This window comes from Musca vetustissima, unplaced genomic scaffold, assembly GCF_032173495.1.
Source record: "Musca vetustissima isolate MV318-11 ecotype Yass unplaced genomic scaffold, APGP_CSIRO_Mvet_v1 utg9941, whole genome shotgun sequence".
Classification (NCBI taxonomy): domain Eukaryota; kingdom Metazoa; phylum Arthropoda; class Insecta; order Diptera; family Muscidae; genus Musca; species Musca vetustissima.
Window position 1 is genome coordinate 241,717 of NW_026879332.1, and position 21,668 is coordinate 263,384.

The 21,668-nt window shown below is 34.4% G+C and overlaps 1 protein-coding gene and 16 non-coding genes across 17 annotated transcripts; 7 read left to right on the top strand and 10 right to left on the bottom strand.

Annotated features, from left to right (window-relative positions):
* The first annotated feature begins 5,087 nt into the window (after positions 1-5,087).
* On the top strand, positions 5,088-5,160 carry Trnav-aac (transfer RNA valine (anticodon AAC)). Its single transcript has one exon. It is a non-coding gene; the product is annotated as a tRNA-Val (tRNA).
* Positions 5,161-5,529: 369 nt separating this feature from the next.
* On the top strand, positions 5,530-5,602 carry Trnak-uuu (transfer RNA lysine (anticodon UUU)). Its single transcript has one exon. It is a non-coding gene; the product is annotated as a tRNA-Lys (tRNA).
* Positions 5,603-6,480: 878 nt separating this feature from the next.
* Positions 6,481-6,551, bottom strand: Trnag-gcc (transfer RNA glycine (anticodon GCC)). Its single transcript has one exon. It is a non-coding gene; the product is annotated as a tRNA-Gly (tRNA).
* A 2,974-nt stretch (positions 6,552-9,525) lies between these two features.
* Trnag-gcc (transfer RNA glycine (anticodon GCC)) lies at positions 9,526-9,596 on the top strand. The gene has a single exon. It is a non-coding gene; the product is annotated as a tRNA-Gly (tRNA).
* A 198-nt stretch (positions 9,597-9,794) lies between these two features.
* On the bottom strand, positions 9,795-9,867 carry Trnak-uuu (transfer RNA lysine (anticodon UUU)). The gene has a single exon. It is a non-coding gene; the product is annotated as a tRNA-Lys (tRNA).
* A 2,157-nt stretch (positions 9,868-12,024) lies between these two features.
* Positions 12,025-15,323, bottom strand: LOC133324157 (protein spaetzle 3). Its single transcript, XM_061533040.1, has 3 exons — positions 14,978-15,323; positions 12,286-12,411; positions 12,025-12,188 (listed from the first exon to the last, which is right to left on the bottom strand). Exons 1-3 carry the CDS (start codon positions 15,280-15,282, stop codon positions 12,032-12,034), a joined length of 588 nt encoding a protein of 195 aa, XP_061389024.1. The 5' UTR covers positions 15,283-15,323; the 3' UTR covers positions 12,025-12,031.
* Positions 15,324-16,400: 1,077 nt separating this feature from the next.
* Trnag-ccc (transfer RNA glycine (anticodon CCC)) lies at positions 16,401-16,471 on the top strand. The gene has a single exon. It is a non-coding gene; the product is annotated as a tRNA-Gly (tRNA).
* Positions 16,472-16,653: 182 nt separating this feature from the next.
* Trnak-uuu (transfer RNA lysine (anticodon UUU)) lies at positions 16,654-16,726 on the bottom strand. Its single transcript has one exon. It is a non-coding gene; the product is annotated as a tRNA-Lys (tRNA).
* Positions 16,727-17,864: 1,138 nt separating this feature from the next.
* On the bottom strand, positions 17,865-17,937 carry Trnak-uuu (transfer RNA lysine (anticodon UUU)). The gene has a single exon. It is a non-coding gene; the product is annotated as a tRNA-Lys (tRNA).
* Positions 17,938-18,147: 210 nt separating this feature from the next.
* On the bottom strand, positions 18,148-18,220 carry Trnak-uuu (transfer RNA lysine (anticodon UUU)). Its single transcript has one exon. It is a non-coding gene; the product is annotated as a tRNA-Lys (tRNA).
* Positions 18,221-18,469: 249 nt separating this feature from the next.
* On the bottom strand, positions 18,470-18,542 carry Trnak-uuu (transfer RNA lysine (anticodon UUU)). The gene has a single exon. It is a non-coding gene; the product is annotated as a tRNA-Lys (tRNA).
* A 727-nt stretch (positions 18,543-19,269) lies between these two features.
* Positions 19,270-19,340, top strand: Trnag-gcc (transfer RNA glycine (anticodon GCC)). Its single transcript has one exon. It is a non-coding gene; the product is annotated as a tRNA-Gly (tRNA).
* A 182-nt stretch (positions 19,341-19,522) lies between these two features.
* Positions 19,523-19,595, bottom strand: Trnak-uuu (transfer RNA lysine (anticodon UUU)). Its single transcript has one exon. It is a non-coding gene; the product is annotated as a tRNA-Lys (tRNA).
* Positions 19,596-20,070: 475 nt separating this feature from the next.
* Trnag-gcc (transfer RNA glycine (anticodon GCC)) lies at positions 20,071-20,141 on the top strand. Its single transcript has one exon. It is a non-coding gene; the product is annotated as a tRNA-Gly (tRNA).
* Positions 20,142-20,287: 146 nt separating this feature from the next.
* Trnak-uuu (transfer RNA lysine (anticodon UUU)) lies at positions 20,288-20,360 on the bottom strand. Its single transcript has one exon. It is a non-coding gene; the product is annotated as a tRNA-Lys (tRNA).
* A 526-nt stretch (positions 20,361-20,886) lies between these two features.
* Positions 20,887-20,957, top strand: Trnag-gcc (transfer RNA glycine (anticodon GCC)). Its single transcript has one exon. It is a non-coding gene; the product is annotated as a tRNA-Gly (tRNA).
* A 164-nt stretch (positions 20,958-21,121) lies between these two features.
* Trnak-uuu (transfer RNA lysine (anticodon UUU)) lies at positions 21,122-21,194 on the bottom strand. The gene has a single exon. It is a non-coding gene; the product is annotated as a tRNA-Lys (tRNA).
* Between the last annotated feature and the right edge of the window lie 474 nt (positions 21,195-21,668).

Consider the following 21,668-nt stretch of genomic DNA (forward strand, 5'->3'; position numbering starts at 1 on the left):
TTTTTTTTAAAGAAAATAAAGAAATTTTTTCAAGGACTAAAAGCCAAATTAGCGTGGATTTTTAAGGAAATTTTTTCAAGAACTAAAAGCCAACGGAGCGTGGATTTCTAAAGATTTTTTTTCAAGGACTATAAGCCAAATAGGCGTGGATTTTTTTAAGAATATTTTTCAACGACTATAAGCCGAAGGAGCATGGATTTTTGAAGAATTTTTTTCAAGGACTATATACCAAATAAGCGTGGATTTTTAAAGAATATTTTTTCAAGGACTATAAGACAAGGACTATCAGCCAAAGGAGCGTGGATTTTTAAAGAACTTTTTTCAAGGACTATAAGCCAAAGGAGCGTGGATTTTTAAAGAATTTTTTTAATGACTATAAGCCAAAGGAGCGTGGATTTTTCAAGAATATATTTTCAAGGACTATAAGCCGAAGGAGGGCGGATTTTTAAAGAATATTTTTCACGGACTATAAGCCAAAGGATTTTTAAAGAAATTTTTTCAATGACTATAAGCCAAAGGAGCGTGGATTTTTAAAGAAATTTTTTCAACCACCTATTGACCCATAAGCGTGGACGTGGATAAGCGTGGATTTTTAAAGAATTTTTTTCAAGGACTATAAGCTAAAGGAGAGTGGATTTTTAAAGAAATTTTTTCACGGACTATAAGCCAAAGGATTTTTAAAGAATTTTTTTTTCAAGGACTATAAGCCAAAGGAGCGTGGATTTTTAAAGAATTTTTTTCAAGGACTATAAGCCAAAGGAGCGTGGATTTTTAAAGAAATTTTTTAAGGACTATAAGCCAAAGGAGCGTGGATTTTTCAAGAATTTTCCTCAGGGACTATAAGCCAAAGGAGCGTGGATTTTTTAAGAATATATTTCTAAGGACTATAAGCCGAAGGAGGGCGGATTTTTAAAGAATATTTTTTCAAGGACTATAAGCGAACGGAATGTGGATTTTTAAAGAAATTTTTTCACGGACTATAAGCCAAAGGATTTTTAAAGAAATTTTTTCAAGGACTGTAAGCCAAAGGAGCGTGGATTTTTAAAGAAATTTTTTCAAGGACTGTAAGCCAAAGGAGCGTGGATTTTTAAAGAAATTTTTTCAAGGACTATAAGCCAAAGGAGCGTGAATTTTTAAAGAATTTTTTTCAAGGACTCTAAGCCAAAGGAGAGTGGATTTTTAAAGAAATTTTTTTCAAGGACTTTACCAAACTTTCAACAGAATTTTGTCAAGGACTTTTGTATCCTGTTGCAAATATATTTTTTCAAGGACTTTTTCAGATTTTTCAAGAATTTTAACAACCTGAACCGATTTTTCCATTTTTTAAGGATTATCCAGGCTTAAACCTGGATAGCTTTTTTAGAATATTTCTTCAAGGACTATCAATAAATGCACTGTGCAAAAAACTATCATCGGTTATTTGTATGTATTGTATTGAAAACTCATAAAACTAAACGATAATGCTATTAAATGCACTGGTCACACCACCACCATACCGAAAAGACCTAGGACATTAGCACCACAGACACACGTTGAAAGTCGTTTATTGTTGATAAGAATATCGGCAACAGCAGCAGTAGCATCATCACCACAAACCAGTCAAAAGGACGATATGAAAACGAACAAATTATTGTCCCAAAGATGGGATAAAAGAGTATGGAAGTTAAATCAAGCTACTGGTGCACATGAAATGCACAATCAAAATGAATTGGAAGATTTAAGAGCATTCGATGATTATTTTTTGGGGGAAGTTAAATACAATTTGAAGCAAATTTTTGATGTAACCTGGTTGACGCGTGTCCTTGTGAAAAATAGAACGACAACACCCGTACACACACACTCCCCCACAAATCTGATAAGATTTATAGGCAATTTTCACATTTAAGAGTTTATCTTTAATGCCGTTGTTTTATGCGACTGTCATCACAGAGATAAACGCTAAGCACTCTATTGTCGATTTCCTTTTTTTTTTTTTGCCACTGCATGGCGGAGTAACTGAATTTGAAATCTATGGAAAATCAGTTTTTCCATTGTCGTCGGATGCTGCAATTGTAATTTTTCTTTTGTGGCCTTGCTGAATACTACACTGCGTCGCCTTATGTCACCAAGTCATTGCCATTCTGGCATTTGTCATCGCCATCATCCGTACATTAGTGGTGGGTAATAAGAAAAGCCGATAATGTAGTTACTGATTTGACATTAACCATGACTTTGACAATGAGTTTAATGCCATGTCTGTTTTTAGAGTTTATAGTTGCGTTGTACAGACAACTGTACATAAGTGTAATTTTTTGGAATTTAATTTGAAAAAATTGCAAAAAATTTACATTTTTGAGAATGAAAATGGTTGCTTGTGATGGCTTTCATTAACTATAGTTAAACAATTTTGTAAATAATATCACATAATGTTTTATTAATTTTATCTGTGGTTGCCTGTAGCCAATAATGTGTTTTTTTTCTATTTTCTCTTCAAGGTCAATGAAAATATTAAGATTGACATTAACTCTTCTTCGTGAATAGTTTTGTGGCATAATAATATTTAATGTGAATAATATATTAAGCTAATCTCTTCTCATAAATATTTTATGACAAATTGTAAACCTCGATGCACTTTGGGTGGTTGTCATCATATTGGAATTTTATAAAAGTTCAGTTCGAGAAAAGTTGATACATGTTTTTCATATAGGGTCTAGGCTTCATGTAGAATCGACTAAAAGTGAAAAATAACGATGAAAGCTACAAATATCGATTTTTCGTCTTTGGGGACCCTATATGAAAGCTACATTTTTATAGAATATCTGGAAGTAAAAAATATCGTATTTTAAAAATAAGATTACGGTTCCAGAAAAGAAGGACGAAAAAGCCACAGAGGAGTAGAAATATTCATCAGAATAAAAATATTGTTCATTCGATTAGACTAAAGACATGTAATCTCAAAAATAACCTGTAATAGCCGCAAACAAGGATATAAGATTTATCTTCGTGAACTTCGGAGTTATCAGCAATAAATTCATAACGCCATAGCTCAAAACATTGATCTTTAGCGAATTTGTCGTTCTGAGCTCGCCAAGAGCTTTCGTCCCTATAATGGAATTTTCCACCTTCAAAATCAAATGAGTGGAAGAGGGATTTTCAACCGAAGTGTCTGCAGTTTTAGAAAATGAACCTGGAAAGGAAACTTGTCGAGAACTACCAAAAGTTCAAAAGTTTCATATAAAGAAACAAAATTTGAGATTTAAGGACTGCAACATGTGTAATTTTTTCAAAATATTTTTTACAGGACCTTCACTGGCGTGGATTTCAAGATCAATAACATGCGTAGATTAAAAAAATCAATGACTATTAATTTTTTTTTATTTCAAGTAAAATAAGCGTATATATATATATATATTTTTTTTTTTTTTGAAAATAATTTTCAAGGGGTATACGCCTAATAAGCGTACATTTTGTAAGAATATGTTTTCACTACTAAACTATATGCAAAATTAGCGTGGGTTTTTGAAGAATATTTTTTCTAAAACTGTAAACCAAATATGAGTGGATTTTTAAAGAATTTTTTTTTTCAAAGACTATAACCCAAATAAGCTTTTAAGGACGGTTATCAAGGATTAAAATCAGAATAAACGTGGTTTTAAATAATAATGTTCAAATAAGCGTGGATTTTTTACTGAATATTTTTCAAGGACTATAAGCCTAATACGCGTGTTTTTTTATTTTTAATTTCTGTAAAATATTATTGAGGATGATACCAGGCGTAATAGGCGAAACTTTTTTGTGACTATAAATAAGAGTCGATTTTTCCGGAACTTTTTCTAGAACAATAACAGGCGTAGATTTTTTTTCAACTATTTTTTCAAGAACTGTAACAGGCATATATTTTTATACCCTGCATAACTATGTTGTTATAGCTTTGTGTAGACCCAAGAGTTTGTAACGCCGCGAAATATTGGTTCTAGACCCATCTTTAAGTATACCGATCGTCATATCTCGACTATCTGTCCGTCCGTCTGTCCATTATAATTTGTAAACACAATACAGGCCACAGTTATGGACCAATCTCCATGTAGGACCGGTTCTGGCCAATGAAGACTCCTATTGTTTTTGGTTAATATCGATTAATATTTAGGGGATGAAATGGATCAAATACTTATTTTTTCTTGGTTTTTCTGGACGCTCCAGAGGCCGCAATTATGGGGATCGGGCCAAATAATAAGCCTGCCTATTTTGATAAAAATCGGTCAATATTTAGCGGGTCAAATAGACCCTGACCCTGAAAAATTACAAAATTTGTATTCTATGGCACATATATATTTTCCTTTGAAGGACATAGACCTGAGAAGTACATAGAATATTCAAGAGGAGTGGTTGACCTTTAAATCGATACAAATTATATTGTTGTATGTACTCGGATGTGGGAGTTACACGTAAATATATACATTTTTAATTGAAGCTGAATAGAATCTACAATTTTAATTGTTTCCTATTTGGAAACCCTTGATTAGATTCACTGCGAGCCGAATCCGAATCAAGATATTTTGTTATTGACGCCCCAACCTCTTTACTGGCAACTTTCTTGCCACCTTGCCATATTGGATTGTGGATTTGTAGACATTTTCCAAACATCCAAGGAAAACACAAATAGTGCTGATTTTGTAGAGCTCTATAAAAGTTGCCCAAAGGGCTCCTCGGTGTTTGTTGTCACACGATACCTTAAGTGGTTTTCGAACGCACTCTTTTGCCAGTACTGCAGTGAATATGCAATGTCACAAATTTTCAAACTTTAAAATTCACCTTCTTTAAATATGATTTTGTTTATGATGAAGTGGACCCGCCCTACATTCAGAGCACATTAATTTGTGTTCACGAAAAGAATATTTTATTTTTTTTCGATAATGTCAAGTGACACTCATGTTTTCACTTTCAACGTGACATACTTCATGATAATAAAAATAGAATAACTAATTTAAAGCATTTCATTTTTGATCAACTAGCATGGCAACATATCGCTTATCGCAAGAGAAACATGTGGGACTAAACAAATGCAACATACAATACTACACTATTAACCACAACCACACTCCATATATGTTTCCGTGGTGTAGTGGTTATCACATCCGCCTAACACGCGGAAGGCCCCCGGTTCGATCCCGGGCGGAAACAGGTAAATTTTTTTGTTTCTATGAAATTTTTTATTTTTTAATTATCAAACATAGCGAGGAGGTAACAATGTTTAAAATAAAATATTCAAAACAACACGACCAAACAAACTTAAACATAAATACATTTGTTAGTACACTTGTTCTACTAAATTGATTATTAATTTATTTCAACCATGTTAGTCATTGTGGCATATATTAACAGCAGCCTAAAAGTATACCACAAAATATTGCCACATATTACAATAGCCTATCGTAGACACAAACCGAGTTATTATAGTTTTTACACCTTCCGCTTCTGAATATAACTTACCATAGCTGAGGTGTATTATCCATCTGATTCATAATAGCTTTTGGATAACGGTATAGTATAGCCCGGGTAGCTCAGTCGGTAGAGCATTGGACTTTTAATCCAAGGGTCCAGGGTTCAAGTCCCTGCTCGGGCGGCTCATTTTTTTTCGTATTTTTTCATGAATAGAAATTAAAATGCTGAAAATTGACATTTGAAATAAATCAAAGAAGATGTCTCCTAAACCTTTCCAGACGAAAATGTATTCCAACGTAAGTTTAATGAAAGAACACGAAATGGGTTTCACTATAAAGAATTGGGCTGTCATTATACGAACAAAAAAAAATCATAATAACTCGCAATTTCCGAAATTTCACCAAATTTTTCCGAAAATTCACATCACACAATTATTTTAACAAAATAAAAATGTTTGAAATATATTTTACATGTCGACGCCTCCGAACCACAGCTCTCAAAGTATGGAAGTTTCTTATATCTTACGTGCCATGCTAAGTACATTTTTGCTTATAACTTTGATTTGGATTGGCCGATGATTACCAAAATTTCAGAGAATTTAAATTAAGGACCGTAGTATCTAAAAACGTAAAGAACTTTAAAACATGCTAAGTCGACTTAGCATACTAGGGTTCGGAGGCGTTGATGTTTTTACAAAATAAATTTTAACAAAGAACTCACAAATACTTATACACTTCTATTTGCACAGAATTTTATATTTATATTGAGATGCACAAGAATATTTTCAAATGCCTTTTTGGACACGTCTTTTTCGTGTGCACCCGATTGTAGTGCAAATGCATATGCTGACAGAAATTACAAATATTAAATTGTCTCGTTAATATGTCTTATAGCATTTTCTTATTTTTATATGACTTTACTCATAGAAGATAACTGAGTGTGGTAAAACATCGACCAGTAATAATTCAATGTGTTTTTTAATTACAATTTTTGATTTTTTTATTAATAAAGTGTTTTATTAAAAACAATTTTAAATAAGTGTGTTTTAAAAAAGTAAATTGCATCGGCCGGGAATCGAACCCGGGCCGCCCGCGTGGCAGGCGAGCATTCTACCACTGAACCACCGATGCTTGTGCGAAAATTTAAAAGTAACTCCTACACAACAGCATTTCAAACTTCATTGGCATTACCAAATTGAATGGTTTTTTGCTGATATAACAGAATTCAGATAACAAATAATCAAAAAATATGTGTTCCGTTTTTTAATTTTGGATTCTCGGCGGGTGGAAAATTTTACTTCTTAGGGTACCCCCATGTAAATCTGCATCACAATCAAATCGTGTTTCAATCAAATTAGCTGTATTTTTTTTTTATTTTGAATTATCATTGAGTAGAAAATCTCCCTGCCAAAAATGATCAACATAACGGTATTCCTCCATAATATTTGGTATTCTGTGGGGTTTGGGACCGTTTTCAACCGAATTGGCTCAAATGATTTTCAAGTCGCAAATAATAAAAATGCCACAATATTTATGTAAATTCATATAAAAATGTGATGATTGTTAAACAAAAGCATTTACAACCTCACAATGAAAAGTACCGTGAAGTGAAACATGCCGGCAGAGATTTTTTACTAAAGGATTCAAATCCGGGAACTGTGGAGGTATTTTAATCACTTTTGGACAATTATAAAGCATCCATTCTCGAACGATCTTGGGCTTGTGTTTGGGGTCATTATCTTGATAAAATTGAAATCTTGTCCCTAATTCCAACTTTTCGGCACTACATAACATTACAAACCCTCCACCGAGCTTTACGGTCGGAATTGTGTGCAAAGGGTTCTCGGCTGTATTCGATCTGCGTCAGTCCTTACTTGGTCCATCCGACTCAAACAAGTTAAATTTGCTATTATCGACAAAAAAAGAGATTTTCAAAATCCTTTTTCCTTTGCGTAAGCATGGTCTTCATGGTAAAGTTGCACTAAAAATAATTACGGAAAAATCTTCGAATTGTTTCTCAGTTACGTTTTTTTTTCAGATATTTATCTGCGATTTCCTCAAGTTTAGGTACACATAGATTTGGATTATCGGTCACTTGCCGGATCAATCACTTTTCATCTCTAATATTGAATATTTTTGTCTCGCTGGTTTTCGGCTTGTAGCAAATTCGATTCTCGTCAGAAAAAAATTGATGCACTACGTGACTTGATATTCCATTGACTTTTAACGGTTATTAGGTTGTAAATAATACCGGTGGATAATTTTCACTGTGAGGCCAGAATTGATTTTGTGTAACAATAATTATTTCTTCATATTGAATTTATATAAAATAAATATTGGCTTTTTTATGCAATGACTACATTCACAAATGATATCGTTCTGAACCTTCGAGAAAAGAAGTGTACCGTAGCAGTTTCCGTAGATGTAGAGAAGGCCTTTGATCATGCCTCCCACTATGGAATATTGACCAAAATGATAAGAATTGGATACAGCCCTGAGGTTATTAAATTATTTAAGAGCTTCGTAACAAACAGAAAATTTTGCGTTCTATATAAAAACCAGGTGTCCGAATTGTCAACTATAAGCACTGGCATCCCGCAGGGATCTGTGCTAGCACCGCATTTGTACAACATCTTAATGTACGATTTCCCTCATACCCTCATAGAAAACGCTTCGGGTATTCTGTACGCTGACGACTCACTTTTGTACTCACATCACGAGTCACCAGTTTGTGCTACTGACAATATCTCACAATACCTACATAATGTTAAGCAATTTTACGATGAATGGGGAATCAAAATTAACACTTCCAAGTGCGAAGCAATTTGCATTAGAAATGCATCTGGAAAATGTAAACGTTCTGTAGTTCCTGAGAGTAAGAATTTAAAACTGACATTAAATGGCATTGAAATTCCCTTTAGAGACAAAATTACGTACTTGGGAGTAGAGTTTAACAAACTATTTAAATTTAATTCACATGCTAGAAAAGCATGAAATAAGGCCCGAGGAATTTTTATTTTATTTTTGAAAATTCTGAACAATAAAGCTTTGACTGCAAGTACAAAATTAATGTTGCGCAAGACATGTAGAAGGCCTGTTATTTTGTATGCCTTTCCTGTCTGGTTTAGCATATCAACAATTGTTGTAAAAGTGCTAGAGGTTTTTGGAGGAGAAAAATTTTGAGACTTTGCATCGGAAAAAATGTTATATGTTTCAATAAGAGATATTCGAATAATTTTATTTATGAAAATTCAAAATTGCAACGTATGTCTGCCTATATCTGTTCGATTTTGGATAAGTTCAATGCCAGATTAGAGTTTCATAAAAATGTGCATGTGAATGAAGCATGTAATAGTCAAGAGAACATTGGTTGGTATAACACAAATTATCCATCACCTATAGGGTATAAATACGGGTCCGAAGCGGGTATTACCCAGTTTTACGAAAAGGCACTGACCGCCGGTACACATCGTGGGTAGTTATTGATTTACCTACTTTTACTTTTGTTGTCTGTTCATTGTTTTGTTTTGTATTATTAGTTTTAAGTTCATAAACCCTGGATACATTATCCCTTCATATTGCATTAGTCTCCGGAGCAAAGATGTACGTAACTTTAACTGATGTATACCCACATTTTATGTCTCATTTCATGTAAAAGCTAGGTGCTGTAATTTATGTCACTGCATTACGATAGATAATACATTATAGTCATAAGTCCTTCATATTATGTATCTTATTTAGATATTGACATTGTTTAAAAAACGACTCAATAAATATAAACTAAACTATCATTAATTTTAAGTTACGGTATTCACAAATATACCGTTTTCTAACCAAATTAAAGAATTTTGAATGCACGCCACGTGTATAAAAAGTTCGAATCTACGGTCAAACGTTTGGATACTGTACACTGTCACCCAACCACTCAACCACTGTAAACGTATCAAATTAAATGTACTGTACACACTACGAATTAAAAATCCAACGTTGCTGTAATAATATTGTACAGTACTCTTTAATACAGTACATGTGGCGGAAGTAAAATAACAAGTAAAGTAAAATAAACCCTTTGCAAAACCGTTATTTGTGAATCAATGTTTATCAAGCATCGGTGGTTCAGTGGTAGAATGCTCGCCTGCCACGCGGGCGGCCCGGGTTCGATTCCCGGCCGATGCAATTGACTTTTTGGTGTTATGATGAAATGATGAAGGATGAAAGTATGAACATTATTGAATTATGGTATATAAAATTCAATTGGTAACGAAATATAAGAATCTGGGCCCATACAATTTTTAGTGATTCGTTTTTCGGAAACATATTTCCCCTTAACTATTTATTTACCTTCAAAAAAATAATTTACGAAAAAAGCCGAACCGCCCGAGCAGGGACTTGAACCCTGGACCCTTGGATTAAAAGTCCAATGCTCTACCGACTGAGCTACCCGGGCCTTGTCAGGACTTTGCTTGATAATGTATTTGAACACTTACGACTAGAATTGTTCTAGTTTAATAAAAGAAAAAAAAACTAGTTTCTGAATATTTATTTGTAATCATAAATTTATTTTGTTGTGGTTGTTTTTTATTCAGCAAAGAGGTGTGCATGGGTGTACATACGTTCGAACGTTTACTTAATTAATAAACAAAAAATGCTAATGCTAGAAAAAACTTAAAATGTAAATGCTTGTGAATTGGTAATGTTTGTGTCATCATGTGTTGTTATACTTAAAATTAATTTATTATTAATTATATTTAATTTTATAACAAACAATTTAACTAAATATATATTTTCTTTAGAGTTATATTAATTACTAATATTAATTTTTTTTATTAGGAGAGTAAAGGATTGTTGTATTATTCTTTTAAGGGACATTTTTTATAAATTTTTTTGTAAATAATTCTGTTGTGTATAGCACTAAAATGTTTTTTTAACCTTTCATAAGGGACCTTCATATTAAAAATAGCCCAATTTTTATTTATTTTTATATTTTATTATTTAAGGTTCGCTTATAAGATATTGTCCACTTATGATAGTTATCGTCGTGTGGGATTTTCCATCGCGTATATATTATTAGTCATTAAAATGATTTTAATTGGCACGGCATTTTAGTTGGAAATATTTGCGTTTCCATCTTGGCACGTTTCTTATAATCAACAAAATAGAAAAAAAAAAATAAAAATTAGGCCATAGGCAATGAAACTGGCCATAGGTACCCTACACCACTACACACCCAAAAACGTGGATGATTGGTTATTTGGATTGCAAATTATTTTTTTCTATCGCAGCTGTCCCTGACTATTTCAAAACATCTTATAGAATTTATTATATCAGACATTTGCAACATTGGAGAATATATAAATTGACTGATGCAAAATATATAAATTAAAAATGCCTTAAATCGGTCCTTGGGTTCAGAGATGAAATCAATTTAAAAGAACAGAATCTGCCCAGAACAATTTCTAATTTATTTACTCTTTAAAATCGAAACCAGATGTTTGGAAATTTTTATATAAGGTAGCAAATGGATTGTCCTGCAACTCAAATTCGGAATGAGGGTCACTGATGGTAGGGGACTTTTTTTGAAAATTCGTAGAAATATTGATTTCAATAGTCCAGAATCTTCAAATCATTGTTCAATCAGGTTTTTTTATTAATAAAAATAATTTTTGAATACATTTTGGTATTTTTTAATTTTTTTTTAACTAAACATCTTGCAACCCTAGATCCTTGTTTTGTATTCCTCTCGACTTAAGGGGACCCCCCATTCTCGGGGTCGAAAATTTTGTTGATATAATTCGAATCTACACTAATTAAAGAATGTCCTTACAAAATTTCAAATGAAAAATCTCAAGAACTCTTGAAGATATAGCCGATTTATTGTGTCAGCATCAAGGGCTGAAGGGCTTCTCAAACTTTAAACACGTTTTTCTCTAAACATTTTGTTGCGAATGGCGGGCACGATAACTCAAAAACTAATAACCCAATCGACTTCAAATTTTTACACGTTTTTCTGTGAGTGTATAGCTATCGTATGAACTAGGATAAAGCCAATCGGTGAAGATCTTCCTTATTTTTTACCTTGGGTTTTGGTAAAAAATCGTCGATTTTCCAAAAATATTTTTTCAAAGGTCCACCATTTTGTTGATTTTGGAGCGAAGTCAATAATCCTAGTTCATACGAGAGCCATTCATGTACTCCTTCTAACACCGTTGGAATTTTCGGATTTCGATGTTTCCCTTAAATGATTTTTGCAACAATTTTCCAGTATATTGGTCGATATATTCATATTCTTTACCATAGGGACCTTATTGTACCACACAATGTGTAGTGGTTTGTACTAAACCCATCTTTAGAACCAACGACTATTTCAACCTATCTATTAAAATTTACCGAATCAATATTATTGTTATATTAGGTTGTAGTGATGTAGGATATGAAACAAAAAAAAAATCAAATTATAATAAACATTTAAAAATATACTTCTAATTTATCAAAGGAAAATAAACTTAAAAGTAAACTTAACAAACAAAATATCAAAAATGTTTTCCTTTTTAAGGTTTTATTTTTCTTTACTAAAGTCTATCAAAAATTTTGTTTGTGTGTGCACGTTCACCTTAAGGATTACATCGGCATACACAGCATGATGGGAACAGGAACCAATCCATAAAGATTCCCTTACAATCATTATCCGGATCATAGGCCAGCAGACGATGCCATTTGTATTTTTGCTCACAGCCACATTCACCAATGCAACGGGGTGTTTGGGCTTTTCTGTGGGGAGAGGAACATTAATAAAATTATTTAGAATTAGAAAAAATTAAAAATTTTAAATTTTAATATATTTTATATATTTGATTTTTATACTTACGAGCATATTTCTTGATGTATGGCTTGCTCAAAATGCTGCGTATTTACTATGGCCCTAATTTTGCCAGCAGAATTTGAGGCCCAATAGGGTGTGACAATTTCCACTTTCGATTCACAGGCATCCAATCTGTAAAGAGGGGAAAAAAATATAAAATTAAATGAACTATGGTAGAAATGGGCTTATTTGTAATGTGATGCCGTTGTAACCATCCGAGATTGAAGGTAACTAAATATAATACAAGAACATAAACTAATGGAAAACGAACACAGAATACAAATAATTCGTATATTATATGAATAGTATTCACCATGTGTTGCCAATGTCCTGATTTCTGCATTTTATGAATACAATTCATAAAACTTTAAATACTGGTTTCATATCAAAGAGAGTGAACAAGGTATCTTGTGTGTGTTTGGTGGAGGCGGGTTTTTTATAACACAGAAACATATAAAGGATTCAAGATTCAAGCATCTCGAAACACATAAGGCCACCTGGATTTTTCCCGATCAAACAACGATAAATCAAATCGAGCATGTTGTGATAGACGGAAGGCATTCATCCAGTATTTTAGACGTACGATCGATCCGAGGAGCGAATATCGATTCGGACCACTACCTTGTAGCAGCCAAGGCTCGCACTCGTCTTAATGTAGCAGCAAAGGTGCGATCTAATGTAACACGGAAACTCGACATCGAAAACACAACACACCAGATAGCAGAAGCCTACTCCGCTCAACTTACCCATCTGCTTGACGAAAGCACTCCTTGTCCCGATAATAATATAGAAGCACAATGGCAAATAATTGGAGTGTCGTGATGCTAATGATGTGTGAAAAAAGCGCAGCGTATAGGGCAACCATGCAGACAATACCAACACGTAATGCGAAAGAGAATTATCGACAGAAAAGGAGAGAGGAGAAACGTATTTTTAGACAAAAAGGACGAATAAGAAAAACGTGAGCGGGAGCAAACCAAATGATTTGGTGCTGGCACATCCTCCTGTAGAGATGAAGAAGGAAACCTGGTGACAAATACAGGCAGAGTGTTGAGGATCTGGAAGTAGCATTTTACAAAGCTTCTGGTACCAAATAGTGGCGTTGAAGAAGATACCCCAGAAACAATAAGAGATGATGGTTAGAGTTTATACCTAGCCAAGATGAGGTCATAAAAGCAATTAATCGGCTCAAGAACAATAAAGCAGTAGGAGCCGATGGGTTACCAGCCGAACTATTCAACACTGGTGGCCAGATGCTTGTCAGGAGCATGCACCAGCTGATTAGTACAATTTGGCTAGAAGAATGCATGCCCAATGATTGGAACCTCAGCATCATGTGTCCCGTGCACAAAAAAGGACACTAGACGATATGTGCCAACTATAGAGGAATTAATCTCTTCCCTATCGCACTTAATGTGTTATCCAGAGTAATGTGTGAACGACATAAGCCAATGGTCAATAATATTATTAGACCGTACCAATGCGGCTTCAGGCCTAGTAAATCCACCATTGACCAGATTTTCACTCTGGAAAAGACCCACGAAAAATACATCGACACATTCCACATATTCGTCGACTATAAAGCCGCATTCGACAACCCTATCAGTTCAGGGGTGTTTAAAGTCATGTTTACGTTCGGCATTCATGCAAAATTAATACAGCTATGCAATATAACTTTAACTGTCACAAGATCAGCAGTTAAAGTACAAAAGGACCTCTCGGATCCTTTTAATACCGATCAGGAGTTCAATGAAGGTGACATCCACTCGTGTGACCTTTTTAACCAGCTGCAAATCTTCAAAACTACAGTTTCGAGGTAGTCAAAAATTTTATATACCTCGGTACAGCCATAAATACAACTAATGACATCAGTTTTGAAATTCGGAGAAGGATAGTGTTGGCCAGCAGATGCTACTATGGTCTATGTAAGCAATTTAGAAACATCCGATCCGAAAGATCTATGAATATCGATGTCGAATGAACCATGAGTTGTACCATTTATTCTTGGACACCGACATAATCAGACGTATCGAAGTACGGCGACTACGTTGGCTAAGTCATGTCGTGAGAATGAATGAGGATGCTCCATCTCAAAAGGCATATAAAAGCGAGGCAACTGATAGTTCACGCAGAAGGAAAAGACCACGAATTCGATGTAAAGATCAAGTGAAAGACAACATCTCGGAACATGGTCTTTCAAATTTAAAGACCGACGCAGCTGGAAATCTTTCATAAGCTCGGTTTATGGAACAAATGTTCTGTCACAACCTAGGTAAAATAAAAGGGGAACGACCCTTAACACAAATCCCAGATCGTTCGAGAATGAATGCCTTATAATTTTCCAAAAGTGATTCAAACAACTCCTCAGACCTCGGATTTGAATCCTATAGAGGACTTTGAACAAGCACACCTAGTTTTAAAAATGCTTTACAAGGAGAATTCAGACCTGTCAACTCTATGCCGGCATGGTTAAAATCTGGAAAAGATAACAAGGGATATCATACTAAGTATTAACCAAAAAAATTAATTCCTTGATTAACATGCACTTATGGCATTTTTCTACAAAAAATCAAGTGGATACTTTTTACTGCGACTCACTGTATATATTTTGTGGGTCTCCGACGATTTTTCTATGTGTTTGCAAGTGAAAAGACCACCTTATGACAAAAGGTATAAAAATGTGCCCATTTTAACTTACCTTCCTGTCGGCGAAGCCTGTTGACCACTTCTCGGTCCCGTCTGCTTGGCATTTCGATTACCCTGATTATTGTTACGATTTCCCTGATTCTCAGCTTGACGTTTATTACGCAGTTTGCCAAAATAACTTTCACCATGTTCCTCATCATGTGGTTCAACCTCATCATCCGGTACAAATGAAGGATATGCACCAGGCGGTAAGAAAATATCGGGTTCATCAATAAAACGCCTCCTACGCTTTTTCGTCTGTTGCCGTGGGCCACCATCGTCCATGTTCATTTCAAAATCACCATACATTCGTCGCATCAGCGCCTTATTGTCATCAATGAAACGTTCAATTTTTTCACTGCAAAAAAGAAAAGAAATATGAGGAAATGTAAATAAATATATTTGTTAATTACAATAATATTTCATAAAAATTGTCTCGTTGTTTTTTTATTTCTAATTCATTCATAAAAATTCATTGTTAGTAAACAAATCAGCTTAAATGATATTCTTAACACCTCTACGACTGACGCCTTCACTGTTTCTGAGAGCAAGTTCGTCGTCGTACCGTTCGCACATATTATTCAAAATAATAATCTGTCAAGAATGTTAAGTCTATGCCGTTGGAAGGTGATTACACATCAACTTTATGAGGTCTCAAATGCATATTTAATAAATTAATTGTAGCTTTTCTTTAATTGCTGTCATTGAATTTAAAAAAAAAAATTGTTGAGTGTTATATTTTTTTGCAAATATGTAACATGATATGTGAAAACTAGTTGGGGAGGTGAGGTACTTGGAATCGGATATGGAGTATTAGGTGATATTGAAGAAAAATCAAAACGAAATATTTTTTGGAACTATATAAACAATTTTTACAAACAATGCAGTGTAGGCAGGGTCCCTCCGAAAATATATATACTTTTTTTTTTGTAACAAAGAAATTTTTATTTTACACCAGCGCACCAAAATTAGAACCGATGACTTGTATAAAATTGTTTATTTTTCGTGGATATATCTGATACCCTATAATAACCTCCTTTGTATTTCAACATAAAATATTTTATCATCGCCTTACTATTCACAATGACCTCTGACAGAATTAGTGTCACTTATTTGGCCATAATGTGTCTACACATGACAATCCCTTTCATTAGAATATTGGCAATATGTAGTAGATATGTCACAATATGTTTGTGATTTCACACAAAAGATTATTATCGTGTGGTTGTTGTTCTTTTGTTGGCCACTTATTCTCACCCTCTCTAGCATAATATTAAGAAGAATCGAAAGCGAAAAAAGCACTTGTGTGCTTGCTTTGCTAATATTTCTCTTTGGCCAGCGCACATTCTTTCTAAATATAGAAAGCCTTTCACTAATTTGCTTTATGGTTTGCGAAAAATAATTGAAAATTTTTTATCGATGCCGAACCGTTCGAAGCATCGGTGGTTTAATGGTAGAATGTTCGCCTCCCACGCGGACGGTCCGGGTTCGATTCCCGGCCGATGCAGATTTTATAGGATTTAAGGACTTTTATCCTTCTCTTATCACTTTCCCGTGGGTAATTCATAACTTCAGTGCAATTTAGATGAAGTATAATTCTCATTGAAGTTATGAATTGAATGAAATATATTCTCTCCTAGAGATATTGGTGGGCGTGCCTATGTTATGGCAATTGCAAAATTAGTATATCGCCCGAGCAGGGACTTGAACCCTGGACCCTTGGATTAAAAGTCCAATGCTCTACCGACTGAGCTACCCGGGCTACGAAATATAGTAATTGGATTAGAAAAAAACCTACTTTAATAATGGAAGGCGCAAGATCGATGGTAAATGAAAGATCGGTCGATTAAATGACTCATTATAATTTGTGGAAATATAAACTTCACAAAATGGAAGAGTAGGAGGATTTTAAAGCTTACAATTTTCTTCCTTCCGATTAACCATTTCCTTCTATGACCTCTTAAATGTATACCTCCTTGAAGTAGGTAATGCTATGAGTAGGGTTTCTGTGTTATATTTACGGGAAAAAGTATCTACCCTGACTTTTCAAATAAAACACAAAACAATATTTTTGAAGGTTCACAAAATGGAAATTGATTTGAGCAGGTTCGTCTTTCAACGTACCATTTTTTATATTGGGAAATAGGAAATAATTATTAATATTGAACTTTTTGAAGATATCACTGGTAGACGTCCATTCTTCCATCGAATATTTGTTCGACTATATTTAATGCAATTGTCGTCGTCATCATTGGACGAGACAGTCCACTGAACGAATGGACGACATAGTTCAATGTATATTATTGTCATTTATGAACGATTTTATTTACAAAACGTCGTCGATCACTGAACAGAATTTTGTTTTACACCTTCAGTGTCGTTCAGGGTTGCTCTGGCTTTGACCAACTGAAATGCGTCAAAAAAGATCAACTTCATGTAAAATGTGATAAATTGAAAAAATGCACTCGGAAAATTAGTCAATTGCGGTGTTCAAAAGACCAAATGCAAATACCTCATTAATGTTTCAGCATAGCTACGGGGACAATAAATAATCTGAAGCCACATTTAAAAGGATAGCAGCCATTTGCTTTAATTGACTCCCAAAGACAGCCCGTAGAAGGGAGCTGGAAACCCCAGAAGAAGTGGCTCAGGTTTCCGAACCAACAACTGCAGTTAAAACAAATGTGGAGCCGATTATAACGGAGTGCAGAAAATAGATAGTCAAGGTCTTCGAATGATTGGGAAAAGTTCGTTCGATCGCTTTACTGAACGAAATTGCCCAAGACTACCATTGAGATCTCGATATGCAAAGAGTTCCCATAATATTTTAACAATGATTCTGCAGTCCCATTCTTATTTATCTTTCACAAAGTAACTTCTGTATATAAAATATCTCCATACGCCCGAGCAGGGACTTGAACCCTGGACCCTTGGATTAAAAGTCCAATGCTCTACCGACTGAGCTACCCGGGCTGATAAGCAATATCGGGAGTAATATCTAAATTTGTGGTAAGGGTTTTGGCAACAATTTGCCAAATATTCTTTAATTTCAGATTTTGAATATTTTCTGTTAGTCAATTAAAAATGTTGATCATGTTTCCAAATATTGGACTAACTTCTAATCTGGGTTTTCATATATAAATAAATCTAGGCTGTATAAAATTAAATATAAAAATGTATTTCCGCCCGAGCAGGGACTTGAACCCTGGACCCTTGGATTAAAAGTCCAATGCTCTACCGACTGAGCTACCCGGGCTCATAATTTGGTTCAGCTTTTATAATCACAGGATGCGATACAGGTTGTACTTATATATTATAATTAATTTCATAACTCGATGTTCCCCCATAATTAAAAGTTTTCTTCGGGATTATGGTGGTTGGTTTGAGTTATGGAAGTTCGACTTCTCCGATCACAAATTACCTATAAATCCTGAGTATATTATAACCATGGAACATTTTATAGCAGCATATTTCAGAATGTGCTATAATTAAAAGTTAATAAACTCGCCCGAGCAGGGACTTGAACCCTGGACCCTTGGATTAAAAGTCCAATGCTCTACCGACTGAGCTACCCGGGCACATAAAACACGTCCTTAGTAAAGTTGGATTGGTTTGTATTTTTCACGTCGTACTCTTCCGTAATTCTGATTTGTTTTACTACAGTGTTGTCATATCCACACTTAGACAACCAGTCCGTCCCGCCATATCTTGAAATTGTACGTTATTGATGAAGTTCTTTATATCCAAGGTAAAGCAAAACATAGGTTTGACAGAAAAAATATAAAGTCCGTTAGAATCTAATAGGTTTTGTGTCCTTTCGACAATTCTTAAGGTGATTCTCTTTTTCATTGATGAACCTGAAATTTTGTGTAAAGGTTCTCAAAGCAAAAATGTTTGTGAGGATTGTCATCGTCAGTATTGCGTATATTTGTAGCAGTGTTCGTTATAACCAAATTAAAATGTATGAAAATTGAATGTTGGTACCGAATTTACGCTGCAACCGTAAATTCGCTATAATAGTAAATATTTGTATGAAAAATATGTATAAAAACTTTGGGACCAGGAAAAGTGTTCGCTATAAATTAAATTCATTATTAACGGTATTCATTATAAGTGTACTCGACTTTCTTCTTCATTTCCCTAATTGTGGTTCTTTTAGAAATGGCTCAAGCCAATAATACTGCTAACATTCGCACATATTTTCCATCAATTTGTCTTTAAGGCTGGATTTTTATAATAGTATTTGATGTGATCTTTTTTGGACTTCCCTTCAACACATTGATTATAACAAAGTACCGTTATCAAGCATCGGTGGTTCAGTGGTAGAATGCTCGCCTGCCACGCGGGCGGCCCGGGTTCGATTCCCGGCCGATGCAACTAACGTTTTTTATTATAAAAACTATTTTATAATTGAAATAAAATCGGAGAAATTTTGGCTGAGTTGAAACCATGGAAAACAACAAAGACTTAATTCGGACTTTAATGTAGAACTAGAATTAGCTGCAGCTAATTTTATACGATTTACCTTCCGACATTAGTTAGTTTCTAAAAATATATCCGCCCGAGCAGGGACTTGAACCCTGGACCCTTGGATTAAAAGTCCAATGCTCTACCGACTGAGCTACCCGGGCCATGAAGAAATCCTCATGTCAGTTATCATTTTTTGAAGAAAATAAAACGTTATTGGTGTTTAAATAGTCTATTGGGTATTGAAATGATACATAATGTCAGAAAATCAAATCAAATATTAAATATGAAATGCGGTATTTAGATTATACAGCTTATTTCCCGAATAAATTTCTTGAGCGAACTTCCACAATCAATTGTGGAACGTCATTTACGGATGTGATTGAAGCAATGGCAATTTCTTCCAACATTGAAGTGTCGAGACAACAATTTTAAACTGAATTATAATCTTCAGGGACAGCTTTCCACATTATGTTTAATATCATAAATCCTTTCTTTTTTTACAATTCCCAAGCAATTGCCCCTTCCCTTTAATAACCGGTGATATTTAAGTAGAATCATAAAGAATACATTTCAAAATCTAAGATAGAAATTCATACAATTATCTGACTCACTTCGCTTCTAAGAATCTACTATATAGCATCGGTGGTTCAGTGGTAGAATGCTCGCCTGCCACGCGGGCGGCCCGGGTTCGATTCCCGGCCGATGCAGTTCTACTTTTTAATAGTCAATCTATGATTTAGAATATCTCTTGGATCTACAAATAGACTTCAACTTCTTGACCAAGCTTTTGTGATTATATAATGTTCAAGATGTCATTGAAATCGAATTTAGGATAATTTATAAAAAATTAGATCGCCCGAGCAGGGACTTGAACCCTGGACCCTTGGATTAAAAGTCCAATGCTCTACCGACTGAGCTACCCGGGCTACATGCGAAGTGAATTGACTAATATATTTTTAAAATGCACATTTAACCCATGTAGGACCATATACATTTTTTTAGCCGACACATCAATAGTTTTGAGAGTTTCGTTGTATCATATAGCACATAGAGAGTATATGATGATGAATGCCGTCAGTTTTGTAGTTTACATTTGCATACCCAAAACTGCGTACTGTACAGTTTTCACACATGATTGAAAAAATAACCTATTTTAATATGCAGTTGCAATAGCAATTGCTTATCAGCTTTATGAGGAAAATTTGTTTACGAATTAAAGTGTAATACGCTCGAATTTCCATTATTACCATTATCCTTCGACTTCGAAAAGGATCGATTTATGAGAACTTCGAGTTATGGAATAATTTATAATTTGCCTTATTAGTGTGTCACTACATTCGACTTATGGAAGTCCTGTAGACTGTACAAAATTTCAAAAAGCCTTATTCATTTATACGCGGTTTTTCTGGATTCCCAATGTGAATAAATTTGGTCCTGCAGGGGTTATATGTAGCATCGGTGGTTCAGTGGTAGAATGCTCGCCTGCCACGCGGGCGGCCCGGGTTCGATTCCCGGCCGATGCAACTCGATACTTTTTAGTATATGGAGTAATAATCAAGAGTAAATTAGCCTACCCTAGAAGCTTATCAAAAAATATTCACCACATATATTTCATAGAACCTTGCTTTTCTTGTAAAAATTTACATTTGTTCAAATTGAGCCTTCGTCGGTATATAAAAGGAATATTCGCCCGAGCAGGGACTTGAACCCTGGACCCTTGGATTAAAAGTCCAATGCTCTACCGACTGAGCTACCCGGGCTCCATGACATGTAAATTGAGCTGATAAATTGGAACTCAAACCCCTTCTCAAAACGTAGGATTTAGTTTAGAACTAGAATGTTGTTGAAATTCTGCATCAGTAATTTGAGATGGATTAAATAATTCACTTCCACTTAAAAGTGTTTATAAAACAAAATTCCGAATATGTCTTAAATAATATAAATATCACAAATTGAAGATTGATGACATCTCTGGGATGAAGAATCAACTTGATTTCATAGGTAATTTTATCAGGCCCAATTTCATAATTCACGTAAAGACCTGACACATTTGACCTGGATGTTATATTTAAGGTCTTTGCATTTGCTGGAAATTCAAAAGTTTTGAAAGTGACTAGTTACACGTATCGAATTTGACACGTTTTGAAATATATCACAAGCCATTGTGGGTTCCTCATATGATGAGCCAATGGTTATGTTCTATGTTGATCCTCCCAAAATATCTTTGTAAACTT

What these genes read in the sequence shown, in the direction of transcription:
- LOC133324157 (XM_061533040.1), bottom strand. Translation starts at nt 15,282, where the DNA reads ATGCGACGAATGTATGGTGATTTTGAAATGAACATGGACGATGGTGGC. An exon ending in CAGGCTTCGCCGACAGGAAG is followed by an intron (nt 12,412 to 14,977) that starts GTAAGTTAAAAT and finishes CCCTCTTTACAG; the next exon opens with ATTGGATGCCTGTGAATCGA. An exon ending in ATACATCAAGAAATATGCTC is followed by an intron (nt 12,189 to 12,285) that starts GTAAGTATAAAA and finishes CTCTCCCCACAG; the next exon opens with AAAAGCCCAAACACCCCGTT.